The sequence below is a fragment of the Pseudopodoces humilis genome, chromosome 3, assembly GCF_049639895.1.
Source record: "Pseudopodoces humilis isolate 2021_Gansu_Grassland_sample_001 chromosome 3, ASM4963989v1, whole genome shotgun sequence".
Lineage (NCBI taxonomy): Eukaryota > Metazoa > Chordata > Aves > Passeriformes > Paridae > Pseudopodoces > Pseudopodoces humilis.
The window spans coordinates 35,895,323-35,915,009 of record NC_142202.1 but is presented as its reverse complement, the minus strand read 5'-3'; the positions used below and the strand labels follow the sequence as shown (position 1 = coordinate 35,915,009).

Here is a 19,687-nt window from a genome sequence, read left to right as displayed (position 1 = left end):
TCCAGTGTGACAAGAACAACTTTATAGATCTGTTGTCAGCAGAGGAAATTTGGACCTGCTGCTGAATGGATTGAGTGATCTAACGACAAAACACACTAGAGGAAAAACTAAGGCACTATTACCTTCTTTGCTTATTCCTCCTGTGTCTAATGAACAAGCCTAGGGTAGAGCAGTGAAGAAAAAAAAAATAAAAATGCAGGTGACCATCCGGTTAGGGACTGCTCACAAGAAAGCCAGCCTTACCCTGAAACCAGATGGGATGCATCTGAGGGAGCTGGCTGATGACATGCTGAGTTTGTTGTAGTCATCTTTGAAAAGCTGTGGTGCTCAAGAAAGCTTTCCAATGAATGGCAAAAATGAGATGCTGTGACTAACTTTGAGTAAGACGCAAGGTGGGGTTTGAGTGAACTTGCCAGTAAACCTGCTGTGCTTGTTGAAAGGTTTTTAGTAAATTTCTTTTGAAACCTCTTAGTACATGAAGTAGAATAATGTGATTTGAAATAGCACAGACTTACTGAGGGCAATTAATACCTCATCACCTCTGTGTTGAAATAACTGGCTTTGGAGGCGGAGTGATGGATATTGTTTACTTAGACTTCTTCAAGGCTTTTGACCCAGTACTCTACAATATCATTGTCAGGTTGGAGTGATGTGAACTGAAAAGTTGGAGAATAATTTGTTGGACTGCTCTGCTTGGAATGGAGTTTAGTGATTCAAGTCTGACTGGCAGCTGGCTGCAACTGGTGCTCTGTAGAGATCAGTGTTGGGCCTGCTACTGTTCAGCATATAGGACAGATAGAAGAGAATGTACCCTCAGCAAATTTGTGGATGATACCAAACTGGGCAAGTGGTGGGTGTGCTGGAGGGTGGTGCTGCCTTTTAGGGGAATTTTGAACTGCAGGTCTGAGAACCTGTTGAAGTTCAGCAAAGACAAATGCAAAATCCTGCATTTGGGATGGAATGTGCATTGGTATAGGCTTGTGGGCTGACAGATTGGATAGCAGATTGGCTAGACGAGGAGTTGTGTGTGAATCTCTGGTGTGAAACCTATGCAATGCTGATGACTCTGGGCTGTGTTAGAAAAGCATGACCAGTGCATTAAGGATACGGTTATGAAGATTCACCTGGAACAGTGTCTAGTTTACTTTGCCTTTCCTCCTCATTCTGAGTAAGATAGATATTGACAAACATGAAGGAAGTTCAGTGGAAGTCCACTAAGCTGCTTAGGGAGGTGAAGTCCGTGACCTATGAGGAGAGGCTGAGAGAGCTGAACTTCTTTAGTCTGCAGAAGAGAGGGTTAATATGGGATAGAATAGCAATCCCCAGTCTTAGAGAGGATTTAAAGACAAGGCCAATTCAGAGTCTTCTGAAAGGCATGTGGTGGAAAGACAAGAAGCAATGGACAGAAATTGCAGCAGTGGAAATCCAGATGGGATACAAGGAAAAAATTAATCACTGTTGGACTGGTGAAGCAGTAGAGCAGGTGCCCAGGAATGTGGTATCTCTATGCTTGGGGATACCTAACACTTGACCAGCAGTCTGAAAGCTGCTTTCTGAGGTACTTTTAGTGAGAGAGTCTTCCTGTTTAATCATCCCTTTACCGTTTCTTAAAAAATCTCAGATGTACTGTTTCCATCTTTGCTAGGTAAATTAGTTTCCAAGAGGCAAGTTGGCAAATAGTTCATTGGTACCTGGTTAAGTTGGGTAGGTTTTCTGTTACCTGAAAGAAGGAAAGTAAACTCCAGAGAGTAGTCTCTTATTAAGGAAAATTTTAATCTGGCACAATGTACTGTTGATAAAAAAACCAAACCAACTGATAGCTTTTGCCCATTTTTCACATAAAAACAGGGAGAAGATTTTGCTGGAACTTGAGGAACCAGCACAACTGAAAATGCAGGCTCTGTTCCTTCATATGAATTAATGGAATTGTTTACTGTCAGCCCAGTAAGCTGCTTTTTTCAGATTGATGAATGTGATAACAGTAGCAATCATTTAAATTCATAGGAGCTCTATAGGGGTAGTTCAGGCCAGCTTTGACTTACTGAATCTCTGCTGCTGTTTAATGGGAGAAGGAAAGACTGCAGCTGGCCAAGCTGCCATCAAAAGAGAGACTTTTTGAACTGAATACACTCAAATCGTGAACTTAGACATAGAATCCTGCAGTGTTTTTCTGTTCTCTTATTTCATAATCAATTTAAGCTAGAGTAAGATTTTGTCAGGGTGGAACATTTAATTATTAGCTATTAAATTAAAAAAATAAAATTGTCCTTCCTGTTTATTTGGCATTGATTGCTATTAATTTTATAATCAGTTTTAAGAGGAGCAAAATAATTAACCGTAGTTTTATTTTGTGCGTTTGTTTTCTAGTTCCAGAATGATTTTTAGTAAGTATTGTTGCAGTCACAGTACTTCTAAGGTATTTTAAACCCCTTTAAGTCATTCTAACTAAAACATTTATTCTGACATGAGCCATGTTTGTCCTATCTTACTGCAAAGCAGCTTTATCTTCTTGATTTTTAACTTCCTTGTGAAGAGTGTGTCATGTAATCTTTGGTATGGGATCTTAACTGTCTCCTCAAACATTTCTTTCCTTTTTCAGATGAAGATGATAATGAGGAAAAAGAAAATCCTCTTGCTTTAGGAGAGGGAGGTGAGAGCGGTGGTCTTGTGCCTGGAAAATCTCTAGTCTTTTCAGCCATGGAATTGCTCATGTTTATCCTAGTACGACACATGCCCCATCTGAGTTCAAAAGTATCGGATTCTCCAAGTCACGTTGCTGCCAAATCCCACCTCTCTGAGGAAAGTGCTCGTCTTGTGGCTGCCACCGTTAATATTTTGTCTGACCTGCCTTCCCTGTGTTCTCCTGCAGGTAAGGCATTGTAACAGAATATGTGTGATTGGTAGCACAGAGAGGATATGGTGCTAAAAACAAACTGGAAATATTTGGTATGAATGCTCTAAGGGCCATCTACTAATAAGTGTATTTAGGTGATTGACTGCATAAAAGTGCAGGCTTTTCTAGTGAGCAGCATAAAGGAAATTTGATTTTAAGTTTGCATGTGTGCTGCAGATTTACTGAGGAAATTAGCTTTGTACCAATCTGATTTTATTGTTGGGTTTTTTTTTTCCTTTTTTTTTAATGCTTTTGAAACCTTTTTTGGGCAATTTTAATCATATTGTTAAAGAATACAGACATTTTGGAGGTAATTAAATCCCTGAAAAGTTCATGAAAAGCAGCAACTCTATGAAAAGACAATCCTACTGAGGGAAAAACAGCACAATTAATCTGTGGTACACTTGGGCTTGCAGCCGTTGGCTGTCAGTCATTCCCAATGTGATTATAAACTAAATGGAGCTTTCTTCTGCCCAGGAAGACTGCCACAAAGGATGTGTGTGAGCTGGGATAATTGCACTGACTGAAGTTCATGGGTAAAGGACACAATTACATGGGAAGCTGTGCTCTTTGACTTTTGCTTTTTGGAGAGCAAATTGCTTAACTGTTGTCTCAAGAATCTTTAGGAAGTTTCACCCAGTCATATATATAAGACATTTTAAAGTTGGTCCCCTAATGAGGTGCACTGCAAATAACATATTTGGACAAAGTTACGCACAAATGGCAATATGGCCTGTCTTCAAACAGAAATTTTTGTCTTGCACTTCTTTAAGGAACAATAGATTTTGAGTTGGAGTAATGACCTGTTTTTATTTGATTCCTGTTTTTTTAGTTTTTTTGTTTGTTTTTTTGTTTTTTTTCTGTGAGGGTGATGAGAAAGAGGTTGGGCAAAAAGATTAACACTATTACTTCTGTGTTGTCTGGAGTGAGGATGTTACTCCCAGTATTTGGCAAGTGGCCACCACAAGTAGTTCAGAAACTACTATTAGTTTAAAGAGCAGCTCCTTCCTGTCATAATCGTTCTACTTCATGTATTTATCCTCACAGCATTCCCAGATGTAGGAAAATGGCAGGATTTGTCTTTCCACAGATGTGGAAAATGAAGCATAGAAGAGATATGGAAAGAAGCTTGACTGTCTGAAAATCTGATCTGATCTGTAGATTAATTTTGCATGCCTAACTAAACCCAACAGCATTCTTATTTCAGCCCTGTAGGGGCTTAAAGTGTACATGTGTTATTGAAACTCCTACAGCCTTTGTGCTAAAGACTTTCCTTTGCATCTGGGGTTTGTACCACACACCACCTTGCTTGGAAAGTGCAGTAACTTAGTTTGGATACCTGTTTCCAGACCTCTTATTTTTGCTGTTTATAGGACCCTAGTGATATGTAGATCCGTTTCTAAGGTAGTTAGCAGTCTGGATGATGTACCATGTATCACATCCATGTAGGACAAAGCTTTAGTAGCTAAATCATCATTCCTGAACTGACAGCAGCATTTCAATTGTTGACTTGTGTTATGATGTGCTTCAGTAGTACTGATGAATGAATTTGGTGGTTAAATGTTGAAGGACACATATCACTTGTTACCTCAATTGCAGTTTATCTCATCTCCTTTGTCTCCAACTGTATGCATACATGTTGGGAAAGACAAAGAGGTTATCTACCACACTTTAGAAATTCTATTTTATCGTATTTTTTCTTTTTTTTAGGGTGTATGACAATCTTACCCACTATCCTATTTCTGATAACAAGGGTATTGAAAGAAACAGCAGTAAAGTCAGCAGATAATCAGGTCCCACCTCCAGTCACTGCAGCTCTTCAAGGGATAAAAACTATAGTTACTCTTCCAACAGTCAAGACTGATGAAACGCAGAAACAATGGACAGGTCTTATTCGCAGCACTCTTGCATCCATCTTGGAAGACTCTCAGCCTGGTAAGTGCAGTGCAAGAGTTAAAATTCAAGAAAAAATGTTTTTTCTGTAATGAAACAGCAACTATAACTTAATGTAAGACCTGAATGAGCAAAAGTCCTCAGTTCATTAATAGACAGTGTTGAAGAAAAGCACTTTTTTTTGTCTTTAACGAAGTAGTTACACCTCAGAAGTTCCCACCTCAGATTTGACCTTGTTTGGACTATTTTCTTTGTCAGTGTTGATCATAAACTCCAGTTAGACGTTTTCCCTTTTGCAATGCATCTGGCAGCCCCTGCTCTCAGGGTTTATGCTGGCACAGGTCATTTAGTCTTGATGACAGTCAGTGTTAAAGTGAATGAGTGGGAAGACAGCCACAGATAATTGTGGCAAGGTTCATACTGGAGTAGGATACTCACAACACTGTTAAAAGCTTTCTTTGGTGAGAAAGAAATCCTGGCCAAAAAAATCCCTGTTAGTCACCAGCACAGTGGTTACTGTCTCTTCAGAGAACTGCAGACCACCTCTTCCAGTTCACATAGGTGCTTTGCCTTGCCCTTCAAAAAGTGAGAAAGATGTACAGTCTTAGCTGCTGGTTAGCAAAAGAGAGACACAAAGATTGGTCATTTGCATAGTGGTAGTCAGTGAGAAAAACATCCCATTACATTGCCAAGGAGCCATTTGTAGAGAGTGAAGAGAGGCTTGAATGGAGTTACTCATGTGAGAGACTGGGAATGAGGAGGTAATTGCAAATGATTCTGAAATGTCCAAAGGGGGAGGATCACTAGGTTTGTGTTAACCAAGCCAAACTTCTAATTTGATTTGTCACATCAGCTCTTGTGTTCCAGCCTTTAGTTACTGTAGAGATTTCACAGGCCCTCTTTCCAGAAACATCACTGGCTGTAGGCCTTTTTTCAGGCTTCAGAAACTTTTCTTGGTTCCTTGCAAGAATGTACGTTTTCATTTCCAATCTTCTGTGAAGTGTGATAGATCACACACACAAAAATCTAAGCAAGGTCCACTGCATTCAATTTCAAACCTCATCATTCAATAAAATTTAAATTATGTAAATTTAAAATTATTTAAATTATCTGAGAAAAATAGTCTCTTAAAATGCTTAGAGTAGTTTTTTGAAGCGAGGTTTCACATTGTGGCTAAGCCAGCTGAGTGACAAGTTCACATCTGTAAAGGGCAGTCTTTCTGTTTTTCTCTTTTGCTGCTTTGTGCCTTTCAGTACACTTTCCTAAGTGTTCTCTTATGCTGTTTTTATGCCTTTCAGGGGAGGGCAGAACCCATGTGGCCAACCAGACCAGCAGAACAGTGTTTTTTATATATATCATAATAGTTTATATATAAATATACATACTTTTGTTCCTGTTGTGAATTCATGAATGAGATCTGTGAAGACAGAGCTTATGCAAGGAAAAAAAAAAATTAGCAATGGCAAATACAGGCTATTTGAAAAGCAGGAAAGGTTAAAGTAGGACTGTTCCTGTTCGTGGCAGTTGGCTGTCAGATCAACTAGTCTGTTTGTTCTGTGAAACATCATGTTAAGTAAAAGTTGTTGCCATGCTGGATATCTATTTCTTACTCTGCTATATCAGCTGCAGATAATGATTTAAAAAAGTTAAGTAGATCTTTAACAGGGAAAGTATCTAAAAATACAATTTTTCCTCTTGTTTCATGAACTTGGTCTGAAAAAGTGTGGGTGATGATGTTTTCCTTGATACTTAAGTTTCAGAAAGCTTGACTTACTTTATTAAAACAACTGTTAGGATAGAATTGTTCAGATTTTTGTCAGTCAGAGTCAATAATGATACTGTAATAAGTAAATGCATGTCCAGTTGCTAATAATTTCAAGTACATATGTTTCCTCTTTGTGAGTTCATCTATGTTCACTGGCTTTTACTAAATAAATGCTGAAGCCTTTTTGGAATAAGCTAACAGCGTGTTTGGTTTTGTTTTTCAGAGTCCTCTAAACCTATTCTTGATGAAGTAAGCATACTTACAGCTATTGCTCTCTTTCTCTGGTCAGCAAGCACTGAAATAATTGGAGTGCAGTCTTTACAAAATGGATGTATGAACAGATTTAGAAGTGCATTGAATTCTTCTGATCCTTGGGTAAGATCATGTTATAGGAATGTGAATGATATGCAGCCAGTAAAAACTTACTGTGATATATTTAACACATATCCTGAATGTTTTGTGATGCCTTTACTTCAGGGATTGATGCTGCTGTCAAGATAACTAGAATTTTCAACAATGCATTATTGAAACTCATGAGCAAAATAACACAAACTTAGTGCTTCCTAGATAAAGTGTTCATGGCCTTGTGCCAGGTTCTTGACTGCAACTTTTTAAAAGGCAAAACCAGTCTTCGGTATATGAAGTTTTATCAGATGAAAATGTTGGTTAACATGGAGGGGTGACATTTCTACATTAGTGTTGATCTTTTATAATACAAACTCAACCATTTTTTTTATAGATAAAATTACAGCCCACATTTCTGATCAATTTTATATTTGTTTGTGCAAAACCTGCGCTTATTTTGTGTGTTCATACAAAGCTCAGTTTGTGAGCAAAAATATAAATTTGTGGGCTTCATCAGAACATCTACAGATCATGATTCATTTGTCTCATAATTTCACTTCTGCCCTTTGGCTTGCCTTTGTGAAACGCCTTCTGAATTTTTTTATAATTGAACAGGAAAGTTAAAAAGTTGTAGATTGACTTGGTTCAAGCAGGCTAATGCACTGTAGGATAGTTAAGCTTTACTTTTCCAGCCATATATGTATCAGTTTGAATGGGTATACAAATCTGCAGGTGGGAGCTAAGGAGAAAAATCAATGCTGTTTCCACAAGCAAACACTGCAGAAATTCCTGAGAATAAAAACATGCAAAAAATGTGGATGTGTTTAGGGTGACAGTGAGGCATTTAAAATCCTGTTTAGACTGATAATTCTCCATAGCAGGGCAGGTGCTTTCCAGCATGAACATAAAATTCAGTTGATTCTGAAGCCGGACTCTGGATGGAAAGGTACTTAGAATTTTACTGTGTGAATGGAAATGTCAGTTGTATTAAGCAAAACTTTTATGTCGTACTCTCTCTCAGCTCTGTATAAACACACGAATAGGGAGAGAGAAGTACAGCGTCACCCACTGCCCTGCTGGAAAGCTGCCCGTCAGCTGGAACTTACCACTATTTTTGTAACACAGAGCAAGTTTGGGCAGGAGCCAAATGGTGTCCACTCTCTTCTCACCGTTGTGCAGAGCATACACTCTGTAATACTTGTGTGTTCATTCTGGCTTTTTAAATGTAAAATACTCCTTGTTGCAGTCAGTAATGAGACACCTGTTTGTAATAAAGGCATGCTTGTCATTGTACTATGTGCATTGAACTGATTAAGGAGAAGACTCCTCCAAAGAAACTACTGATGCCTTAAAAGAAATACAGGAGTATTTTTGTAATTATTACCACATGAAAAGGTCAAATATCATGTATAGTAATAACCAGAAGTCTGGTGAGCTCAATTCCCTTTTGTTCCAACAAGATAACTCAGTTGAGAAACCCAAGTCTTTCAATGCTATTGGGCAAGTTTTACATGAGAGTGTGACTCTTACGCTTTGAAGAAGCTCTGATTTTACCTTTTACCTTTCAGAAGTTTTTGTAGACTTCCATGAATGCACGATAGTCCAAAGTTTTATATTGCACAGATCAAAGGGAAAAAGCTGGGATGAAATTTTGCTGTCAGATGCAGTCATAAAACTCTTGAAATATGGCTGCATTTAAAAAAATACTTTTACTCCTTATTTCAGAGGCTAATCTAATTATCTTTAGCATCTAATAAGCAATGAAGTTTAAAAAAAGACAGAAAGGGAACAGAATTATTTGTAACAGTATGGAGAGACAGAGGTAAAATTTGTTGAAAAGGTCAAAGATGATAGTAAGGCATTAAGGAAAAACGTTCTTCTGTGGAGCTCTGTTATAAAGCATAAAAATTATAAGAGAAGTGTTATTATTTCAGACATTAAATATTGAACTGTGTAGAAAACCTGCAGCTGTATACTATTGAATTAGCAGTAATATGAGCTGCATAACTCACATTTTCTTATCAGTAGTTTTTATGAGCTATGATTTTTTATTCAATATTTTTATTTATATATCTATGTTTCCAGTAATCTCTGGATCTCTCACAGATCATTTTGTTCAGTAGTACTTCCTCTAGAACATTTCTGTTCAGCATGTGCTCGATAAATCATGCTGTTTGGACTTGAGTGCAGTTAGAAAACATGTGCAATGTTTTATCCTCATATTTGTTGTGAGGCTTCACCTTTTCAAAAATTCTGGGTTATTTGTGTGGGATTTTGGAGGAAGATCTTTGTATGCCCCAAAAAATGCATTAGTAAATTCATCTCAACAAGATCATCAGTGAGTCATTTTCCCAAACCATGGCTTTAATAATCTCTGCTTTCCACAAAGAAGGATGACAAGGAGAGCATTCTGTGATCAGCTCATAGTATGGCTACATATATAGTCCTGGGCTACTACCAGCACAAAACGGAGAATGAGAAGCAAGGATGAGCAGGCCTGACACTTTTGGCTACAGCCTTGGCTTGTGTTAGAACAATAAGATCACTTTGTTCCGAGTCATTTTTATGGGCTGTGTTGCCCTTCTGGAATTGGAATAGCATATCACGATTTTGAAGATTAAGCTACTATTAGAGCTGGTAGTTCTGAGACTTAAAAATGTGGTTTACTGTGAACTGGTGTGACTGACTTGTATGACATTAACTGTGCCTTTGTTTTCTCAGAGTTTATATTGTTACTGCTATTTAGTACCTGCATGTTCTTTCTAATTGGTCTTCCTATTATTGAATACTGGGCTAATACTGCTTTATTAGATGGACTGTGTTGCTGCTTTCCTCTTACTTAGTATATTTCCTTCCCATTTAGTAGGGTGTTTTGGGGTTTTTGTGGTTTTCTTTGTTTTGTTGGTTTTTTGTTCGTTTTCCTTTTTTTTGTTTGTTTGTTTTTTTGTTTTTTTTTTAAATCAGAACAGAGTTTATTAGCTTCCCTAGTTAACAAATAACTTTAAGGACAATGCATTTATCTTGATTTTATTAGGTTCAAGCCAAGTGTTACCAGCTTCTGCTTTCTGTGTTCCAACACACCAATCGTGCCCTGTCAACTCCATATATTCATTCATTGGCCCCTATCATGGTTGAGAAGCTGAAAGCTGTGGAAAGGAGCCGCCCGAACAACAATCTGGAGCTTTTAGCAGTCCAGGAAGGAATTAAAGTTCTTGAAACATTGGTTGCCCTTGGTGAAGAGCAGAATAGTAAGTATTTTAGAGTTTCCAGAGAAATGAGTAATGTTAGAATATAGAACATTAGAAATGTTGCAGCTAGGAACTTGATGGCCATAGTCCATAGTCGTGAATGGACTGTGTGTGCAACATCATTTTGTAATTCCAGTACTGGAACTTTTGTATGTATGAACTTGTATAGCATATAGAGCATGATAATGCTGTAGCCTTTGCATTTCTGGTGATTGCAGGAAAAAATCTAAACATGAACTGCAGTAACAAGTGATATTTTATTCTGTTTGGAAATTTGTATTTCCCACTGTTTAAATTTACTTTTTCTCATTGTTAACTTTAATTATTCTAGTAGACTTTTATCAGGTTGCTTCTACCAGCTCAACAAGTTTTATCTAAAGAGCCCAAGAAATTGAACTATATTAGTCAGAGTATCTTGATTGTAGATGAAGCAAGATTCACTAGGTAGAATACATTACTTAGAGTTTAAGTTAGTTATTCTTCAAGTGAAACAACGTGCATTCTGAAGACTTACAGTCTTTGATAGTTGACTTCAAATGCTGAAAAAGTTCCTTGTAAAAATATTACTATTGGTTTTGTGTAGGGGTTTTTTTGAGATTTTTTTTGGTTGGTTTTCGTTGGTTTTTTTCCCCCGAACACACTCCTTCTTGGAGTTTGCCTTTTTTGATAAAATACAAAATTTCTTGAGCCTCATTCTGTTTCTGGAACAATTTGAAACACATGTGAAAGGAAAATGAGAGATGATTGAATCAAAAGAGGAAAGAGAACATCTGATTTTTTGCTGTCTGGAGACAATTCACCTCATGAGTTTGAAACTGTCAAAACTTTTAAGGGAAAATAGTTAATACTCTGGCAATCTAAAACAATTTAGATAAATGAGTTACCATTAGTTTTTAAGTTCTTTGAGCTTAAAATGTACAATTACTGGGTTACACATGTCAAAGGTGTACTTACATACTTTGTAGGTACAAAAATTTGCCTTGTTGCTTAAGTTTAGCTGCCTTTTTTTGTTCTTGAGGTCAACCCTCTGGATCCCTTTGCCATTTTGGGCTGTGGCCTTACTAGGTCATGCTGGCTGAAGTATAACTGCCCTGCTAGTTTTTGGATTATGATCTCCCAGACCAATACAACATAAATAACAGCAGGTAACTGTCCCCTGACTTCTTTGTCAACGCTTGCGTACTGATACCAGTTCAGTTATGCTCGCTGGGGAGGCAGATACTCAGATTCAATTGGATAGCATTCCTGTCTGCCTGAAAAGTGTTATGAAATCCTTTAATATGATAGGCACTCTACATCTTAAAATCTTTCATCAATGATCTGCAACCAGATGGTGCAAAAGCATCTCAATGTAAGCATCAGGATCAACATAACTGTAATGAACAATAACAGAAATCTTAAATGCAGACCTGGTAAGACAGGTTGGAGTGATCAAAGCACAGGAAGCCATCTTCATTTCAGTTGTTTCAATTTGATAATTTTTTGATTACAGTTTCTAATGTCAGTTCTGAAAACAATATTGCCCTTATTTGTCTAGTAACTGACAATTTTTTTATTTTTTGTTTCATTCTGATATGGTAATTACATTTTTTTTCTTTCATTTTTAGGAGTGCAGTTGCTTGCCCTTCTCGTTCCCACTCTGATCTCCTATTTACTGAATGAAAATGCCTTTGCTTCTGCATCTACTGCATCTAAGGATCTTCACGAGTTTGCACTTCAGAATCTAATGCACATTGGTCCACTTTACCCACATGCTTTCAAGACAGTAATGGGAGCTGCTCCTGAATTGAAAACACGTCTAGAAACTGCAGTCCGAGCAAGTCAGGCCAGCAAAGCAAAAGCAGCTGCTAGGCAACCACCACCCACAGTACATTCCACCCCAACAATTAAACTGAAAACTAGCTTTTTTTGAATTACTTTTATTATTTTTGGACCATTAAGTAGTCAGAAGCATTACATTATCCCTGCATACATGTCTAATTTTGTGTAATTTGTATGTGAAAGGCTGTCTAATGGAGCTTTGTGTAATTACTTGAAATCCATGCATTACAAGGGAAGTGGTGTTACTTGTATAGATTTTTAGGAAATTGTGATCATATTTATGAATTTCTGTTATAAGTTATCCACCAAAAATTATTCTGTATCTAAATAGTTTTATTTATTTTTAAAAGCTATCTCAAATCCTCCAGTGGTTTTTGAAATCTGGTGATTGTTATCCTGCCATTGTGCCAACACAGTAACACAGTGGGGATGGAGAGAAGAGGAAAGACTGTTACGAAGTAGTTACCCTGTACCACAGGGAATTTCTAGTGTAGAGATGTGAATTTTTTTCCTTTTAAAAGAATAGTAGGAAAAGGGAATTTGTAGATCGTTTCAGCTTGCATGAAAAAAAAAAAACAAAACCCCACAACAAAAGAATTGAAAATTCTCAGCCTTTCTTAAGGTGGATGATCAAGCATGCTGTCTTAATGAGTTGTCTTAATTTATGTGGTGTGTATCTCTTTCAAATCCGTTTCCATGCTTGAAAATGAATAAAGGATGCAAAGAATCTAATCCCCTATCTCTTCGAATATAAATTTTAAGGAATGCACTGGAAACTGAGTTTATAAAGAGAACTGCCTTCTATCTGCATTTTTGTAAGTGTAGATCTTGGCCCTTTTAAGGTCCTCTGTGTTTGCAGTCTTCCTGTTCTGCCAGCAACTGGTTGAATATGTGATGAGTCAGTGCTCTGCCCTTTGTCCAGACTCATAGGTATTTAACTTTCCTGCTAGATTTTAGTTTCTGGATACATCATACCTGTAGTCTTTGATCCATTTTGCAAGCAGAGGTACTGGAGCACTTTGCACTGTTCTGACTCGGGGCAGAACACAAGTGACAGCCAGGCTCCTCCAGTTTTTCCTTCCCCTACCAGGCTTTTTTCAAAAGCATGTGGCTCCCCTCACATCTGAGTGAGTCTGATGTGTAGATGTTGGGGCTTAGGGCTCAAGTGCTGTGCTAACCTTGGAGCGCACAGCCAGGGACTCCCAGTGTCTGCTGCCAGGCCTCACCCTTCCTATTGGCAGAAGTGCGGAACCATGTATTTTCTTGTGTATACAAGACTGACTTGCATGAAGTTTTTGACACAGCTGTTGAATTTATGGGCTTTTATAGGGATCTTTCTATACATTTTGCTTTATAGAGAGAAGTAGCATAACCAGAGGTCTCCACTAGGCCTGCTGAGTTTCATCTCTGATGTTCCTCTGTATGCTCTGTAAAAACTGCGAATTTCAGATGCAAACTTCAAATATAACAAAGGGACAGTAAACAGAATTGAATATGACTAATATCTGCTTAAAATATTTGTAGATCACTATTTTTGCATAGATACTTGCCTCTAGGCTTTCTATTTTCCTCTAAGACCTTATCTAATATCCCTCTGAGTACCTATGCAAAATGGTCAAGAAAATGCTCTTTTGCCCTATGGTAAGTTGGCTGTGTGCAAAATATTTAATATAAAATCAGAAATGCTTTTATTTCACAATGAATGTTTTATTACTAAAGTGAGAACATAGCAAGTAGTGTGTATTCTAATCCTTTTTTTTTCATAAAGATGTTAATCAAGTCTTGTACCATTATTCTACAGGAGTAAAGATGTATGCAGAAGTAAAAGCAATGTGCTGTACATGAGAAGAAAAGTAACTTCACTATTTTTTTTCATCTTACTATGGGTAGTGGGAATTAAATTGATTTAAATATATCCCTTTCTAATAAGTCTTTCCAGTATTACAAATCTATTTTGCTTAGAAGAAGTTCTGAACCAGTTTAACATTTGAAAGTGTTAAGGAAACTTGTTCAGTTCAAAATTCAACACAAACATTTTGCAAGTAAAACAGAAAACAAGTTTATAACCTGTTTTAGATTCCCTCTCCTCCACCAGGTAGTCTAGGAATTAATGACTTCTTGGAAAGATTTTGTCTATAATAATGCTTTGTTTACCTTAAGTTTTATCTCAGCACCTTAAAGTTTTAGTTAGACTCTAGTTGACAAGATGTCTGAAAATTCAGAAGGGAGGAGGGAAGTGTAGCAATCAAGCATAACTAAGAAGTCAGTAGAACAACAGAAAAAAGCTAGCAGAAGAGAAAATGGCACTAGATAGATGTAGAGGGATAAAGAAGGGAGAGGTTTTTCTTTGTATTTTGTGTGGCTGTCCTACAACATGCACAACTCTCGTTTGTATACATCTTTCCCCAGTTTAGTCCTCGTTTGCTTCTCTGCTTGCTCCTGATACTAAAGTTATAATCATGTGGTTTTACACAATATTTTGGCATCGAATTCCATTTGATTAAAAAAACTTAAAGTAACTTAAAATGGCCGTAGTGCTTGTTGTTGTTTTTCACTGTCCTTTTCATCTTTTTCTTTGTCAACGGCCTTTTAAATGTGCTTTTTAATGAAACTGTTTGCTCCGCTTCGCCTTCACGTCTTTCGTCTCCCTCTCTCTGCTGTTTCCTTCCACTCGGGGTGAGCCTGGGTTCCTTGCGAGGTCCCCAGATCGCGCTCCCTGTCCCGTGTTTTCGCTCCCGTTCCCCGCTGCTCTCCTGATGCTCTATGTAAGCTTCCTTAGTGGTCTTTCCTAGAGAGATCATCCACCAGCCACAGCTGAAACTCCGCGGGCAGGGTTACGAAGCAGGCTGCTGTGGTTTCGGAACAGCCACAGGGAATCAGGAACTGCTGCTGGAGAAGGCAGCAGGGCACTCCCGCTGTGCCCAGGGCACGGCGAAGGGTGCAAGTGGCACAAGCGGGGTCCCCAGCGCCCTTGGGAGCCTCGTGGCACCGCCTCGGTGGCACACACAGCATCTTTTACACGGTGCTGGCACCTGGCCCTCGGCACAGCCCGATGGAGCGGCGCGTTCGTTTGCCCTCAGCAAGGTTCTGCCGCTGGGGCGCACATGGCGTGCGTGGGAAGGGAGCCCAGCTTCGTCCCTTGGTGCCATGGGGACACGGCAGCGCTGCCATGTCGGCATGTTCCACCCTCAATCCCACAGGCTTCTGTTTTCCCTTTCCTCGCGGAACAGGCAGCGTGGCAGTTCCTGAAAAATGTGTCGCTCTCCTCCCCAACATTGCAAAGGATGCTCAAGAAACCCCTATAGCCCTGGGCAGGGTTTCCAGCTTTTGGCAGTGCGAGGCCGAGCACTGCTCAGAACGAAGCAGAAGCCGGGGCTGCCCTGGCGGGACTCGGCCGGAGCATGTGGAACTGCTGCGAGATACCTGCCCTTCCCGTGTCCCTGGGGCGGGCTGCGGCAGAGGCCAAACCATTTAAATCCCGCTCGGAGGTGGAGGTGACCATTGACCTGTGCTCCTGCTGCAGGCACGGCACTGCCCCTGCCCTGCCCTTCCGCCGGCTCCCCCGCCCAGCCGAGCGGACCGCACGCCCCGGCGCTGAGGCTCAGCCGTCCGAACGCCATCCCTGGAATTACAGGCGGCTCGGGGAGAAGGCGGCGACCGGGGAATCCTCCCCGCCATCCAGCGGAACTACATTTCCCAGGACGCCGCGCGAGGCGGCGGGGCGAATCGCTCCCCGGCGCTGTCCCCGCCGGGCCACCGTAGCAGCGGGCGGGGGTGGCTGTCAGGCGGCGACGGCGGGCGGGACGCGCCCAGGTTGTTGCTGCTGCTGCTGCTGCCGGGACGCGGCGGGAGCGGCGGCGGCGAGCCAGGACCCGGCCCGGCCATGGACGAGCAAGCGGGACCCGGCGTCTTCTTCAGCAACAACAACAACAATAACGCCCTCCTTCTGCCGCCGCCGGCGGGCGGGCCGGGGCTGGAGCCGGGCGAGGCGGCAGCAGCGGCGGGCGCGGCGGCGGCAGCGGGGGGCGGCGGGGGGGGGGGAGCCCCACCCTCCGGAGCCCCCGCGCCGCTCTCGGCGTCCCGGGCTCAATACAGCGTGCCGGGCATCCTGCATTTCCTGCAGCACGAGTGGGGCCGCTTCGAGGCGGAGCGCGCCGAGTGGGAGGCGGAGCGGGCGGAGCTGCAGGTAACACACCCGCGACCTTCTACCCCCCCACACCCCCGGCTCCGGCGGCCGCTCCCCCTCCGTGTCTCCCGTGCCTACGCAGATGGAGGGGAGCGGCCGCCCTGGGCGCTGCCGCGGCTTGTCGGCTTCCCCGAGAGGGAGCGGCCGGCCGGGCTGTTTCGCTGCCCCCGAGGGCGGCCGCCCCCCGCCGCGGCCGGGCACGGGGTGGGACGTGGCGGCCGGCCCGGCGGGGAGCGGGCCCTTCTCGGAGGGGAGCGGCCCCTGCGCACTGTGCCGCTCTCGCCGCCTCTCCGGAGTTTTCCGGATGTCCCTCGGGGTCGGCCGCCCCAACTTGTCACCAGTTTCATAACCCCTGTTAGAATCCGCCCCCGGCGAGCTGCGCGCCCCCGTTGTGCCGCTGCTCCGCCGCTTGTGCCGCGGTTGCCCCCGGTCCTCGGTGCCGCCCCGCCCGCACAGGGGCCAGGCCCGCGGGACCGGCTGGATCCCCTTCGCTACCATGGGGCACGTTATGTAGTGTTTTCCTTTGAAAAGCGATGGTGTTGATACGCTCATTAATGCATGAAAGGACTGATAGTCATCTTGTGGTTAAAGAACTTGTGAGTTGCTGGCCTAGAGCCATTGCTGTCAGATACTTCAGTGATGGCACGTTGCATTAGCTCCAGTTACAGTCGATAATGCAACCTTCGTTCCTCTTTGGTGTTGTTTACAGGAAAATCCCTGTGTTAAACCTTAACGCTGGCCATGTTGCTAGCAGCCCACTGTTTGGTTTTCATTTGGCCATGCTCGAGACTGAAAAGTGCCTACGCGTTTCCTTTTTAGGTCTCCTTTCTTTGTCTCTTTCTTCCTGTCCATCTCTTCTTTCTATGGCTTTCCTTGAAAGTACGGTCTTTGTCAAGAGAGTCTGGAATCTGTTTAGCAATGCAAACCACTTCCCTGTTTTTTTGGTTATTGGGTTGGTTTTCCCCCATCTTTTTAATTTTACTTTCTACAGTAACATTGAACAACTGCTCTGAGAAGAGTGATAGATCTGACATTCTTTTATGAGAGTTCCCTTATAGGAATTTAATGGAAGTGGTCATGAGGACAAGAGAGTAATTTTTATTTTAACTTCCATGATTCAATGAGAAATTGGCTAGCAACTGAATCATATTTCTATTCACTACATCCAGTAAATACTGTGTAGAAAGCTACTCGCTTAGCTATGTATAGGAATAACCTCACATGTCATATATCCAGTGGAGGCCCATAAATATCTTGCCATATATTCATAGCTGATACAGATACCAAATATTGCTTTGGAGAAAAAAAAACCTGTTTTACAGGACCTAGGAAATTTTGCCACTGCATTAAAAGTACTAACGCTTTGCATATTTATTATGTCTTTCAGCAGCATGCCATCCCTCCTTCTCCCCCAGGTATCCCTCAAAAGCTTGGTGTTTTGGATGAGACAGGAAGAGAGAAATTGAGTATTTAGACTATTTGCAGAAGTCATGTATTATCAGTGGCAGATAACCCCATCACAAGTTGTTTGCTTGAATGCCTTTGACTCTTGCCAAAACATCTCAATAAAGTTATAATTAGCTGTGGCTGGCATTGCCATGAGCTGTAACAGCATTTATCTGCTGCAGAGTCATGTTCAGGAAGGTGCAAAATTCTTGGCTATCTCTACAGACATCAGGCGTTAACGTCTGCTGTGACCATTTGCAGATGAATGTTCTTGGATCCATGTGAGAGGTTTGTGGTAGGGGTTCAGCAGCTACAGGGTGGCTTTTAGAAATTGTACACCTGAAGCATGAGCAGTGTTAATTAAAGACCTGGTCTGTGCTCCTTCTGAAGCCTTTTGTTTGCCTGTATATTTGGAAATGTTTAACAGAATAATGGAAATCTGAGTTCAGACAGTTTCTCTCTCTCGAGATAAAGATGCAGTGTTCCTCATTGTACTTTTATCCAATGCAAATTCCAGTGCTGGATTATCCATCCACTCTTGGGAGGCCGTGGGGCAAAGGACCTATTTAGTATGGTGGTCTTAGTATCCCATAATTTTTTCCTGCAATTCATCTAGTTTCTAAGAGGTAGACTTCTTTTATCTCTGGTTCCTTACCTGCCATGATATTAAAATACTTGGGATACCTTATGCCACAGTATTATTGTGTTTGGCTCCTGCTCTGTAGCTGTTGGTTAGTTACACTCTACCCTTTCTTGAAAAAACACCTTGTAAGTCAGTCCCATTGTGATTTCCTGCCTTTCTTTTCTTCCTCTTTGGGCTTCTTTTTATTTTCTCTTTTTCTTATCCTTCTAATTAACTGTGTGGAACTAAATGTGATGGTCAGGTAGAATACCTTTCTGTTGTGTTCTGTGGTGCTTGTTCAGGTGACACACACCCAAGCTCATAACATATGTGAGTTAGCAGGCTGGGCAGCTTAATCTGTTCTTAGTTACTGGTCTAGAAGTGTCTTTCCAACTTTTTTCTCCCTGTCAGTGCCTATATTTTGCTTTCTCTGGCAAGTATTCATGTTTATTTTGATTTTCTAATTATTTTTCTTGAACCTTTTGAAATTATTGTTGCCTCTGTTATATAATCTTTCTCATTCAAGGCAAAAGAGGACTTCAGTATTTATATCTATGCAAGCATCATTAGTAAGCTGTTTATATCAAATAAGAATGAAAACAGATTAATATGGGGTTCCCCTAGATGCTTATCTGCTGATTACATATTTAACTTTTAATGCTTGCTTTCTGTTTACACTACTTTGATATTTGCATATTGAAAAATTATCCTAAGAATAGACTTTCGTGATGCCCTCTGAAGTAATTAACTAGGATGAATACTAACGTTATTAATCCTCATTTAAGTATTCACAAACAGTGCTTTATGGCATTATAATCTATTTCCATATCATTTCAGAAATTAGTGATTTTCCTTTTATAAGGTTCTTCTAGCAGCTGCTTGGGAGATTTGACAAGACAGGGTTTCCTGTTCTGCAAGTTTTAAACTTCAGGTTTTTTTTGTTCTGCATTTTTCTGGACTGACACAGAGATATTTCAGAGTTGTCATTATGCGTTGGACAAGCCCATCCAAAAATAGCAAAGGGTTTGATCAAATGCATGTGCAGGGCACTGAAATCCGTATCTTTGTTTGAGGCATGCAGGGGATGAACTGCCTCCCATATTGGTGTCTTGCCTTATCCATAAGTCTTCTGACTGGTTGGGGGTGACTGCCTCTTGCGGATGTTATTTCCCTTTTGATTGGCCATCTGTCACCCCTGGGGGGAGCAGTAGGGAACTCTGCCCTGGAGGCTGGGACCCTGCAGAGCTCAGCGCTGCCAGTGCACATCCTTGTCCCAGCAAGCAGCAAGGCTGGATGAGCTTGGAAGGTGTGTGTGGGTGTGTGTGTGTGTGTGTGGGTGGGTGTGTCTTTTGTTGTGACTAGAAATGTTGTCTTTGCAAGCAATGCATATGTTGCTGTGGAAAGTTCTGCTTCTGACAAACATTTTCTGGCAAAAGTGCAGATTTGCAGACATTGGCATTTCTCTGCA

The 19,687-nt window shown here is 41.2% G+C and overlaps 2 protein-coding genes across 12 annotated transcripts in view; both read left to right on the top strand.

The window, feature by feature from the left end:
• Positions 1 to 14,491, top strand: part of HEATR5B (HEAT repeat containing 5B) — a 58,234-nt gene extending 43,743 nt beyond the window's left edge. For all 3 annotated transcript variants that reach the window (XM_014255955.2, XM_014255954.2, XM_005526894.3), the window contains exons 32-36: positions 2,600 to 2,869; positions 4,604 to 4,828; positions 6,775 to 6,926; positions 9,931 to 10,144; positions 11,752 to 14,491. In XM_014255955.2, the coding sequence (XP_014111430.1) occupies positions 2,600 to 2,869; positions 4,604 to 4,828; positions 6,775 to 6,926; positions 9,931 to 10,144; positions 11,752 to 12,056 (1,166 nt within the window). In that variant the 3' untranslated portion in view covers positions 12,057 to 14,491. The remainder of the gene's footprint in view (positions 1 to 2,599; positions 2,870 to 4,603; positions 4,829 to 6,774; positions 6,927 to 9,930; positions 10,145 to 11,751) is intronic.
• Positions 14,492 to 15,848: 1,357 nt separating this feature from the next.
• The window catches only part of STRN (striatin), a 136,934-nt gene continuing 133,095 nt past the window's right edge, over positions 15,849 to 19,687 (top strand). For all 9 annotated transcript variants that reach the window (XR_015772153.1, XR_015772152.1, XR_015772158.1 and 6 more), the window contains exon 1: positions 15,849 to 16,151. Coding sequence is in view for 1 of the 9 variants with exons in the window: in XM_014255950.2 (XP_014111425.2) it covers positions 15,849 to 16,151 (303 nt within the window). In the remaining 8 variants the exon portion in view is untranslated. The remainder of the gene's footprint in view (positions 16,152 to 19,687) is intronic.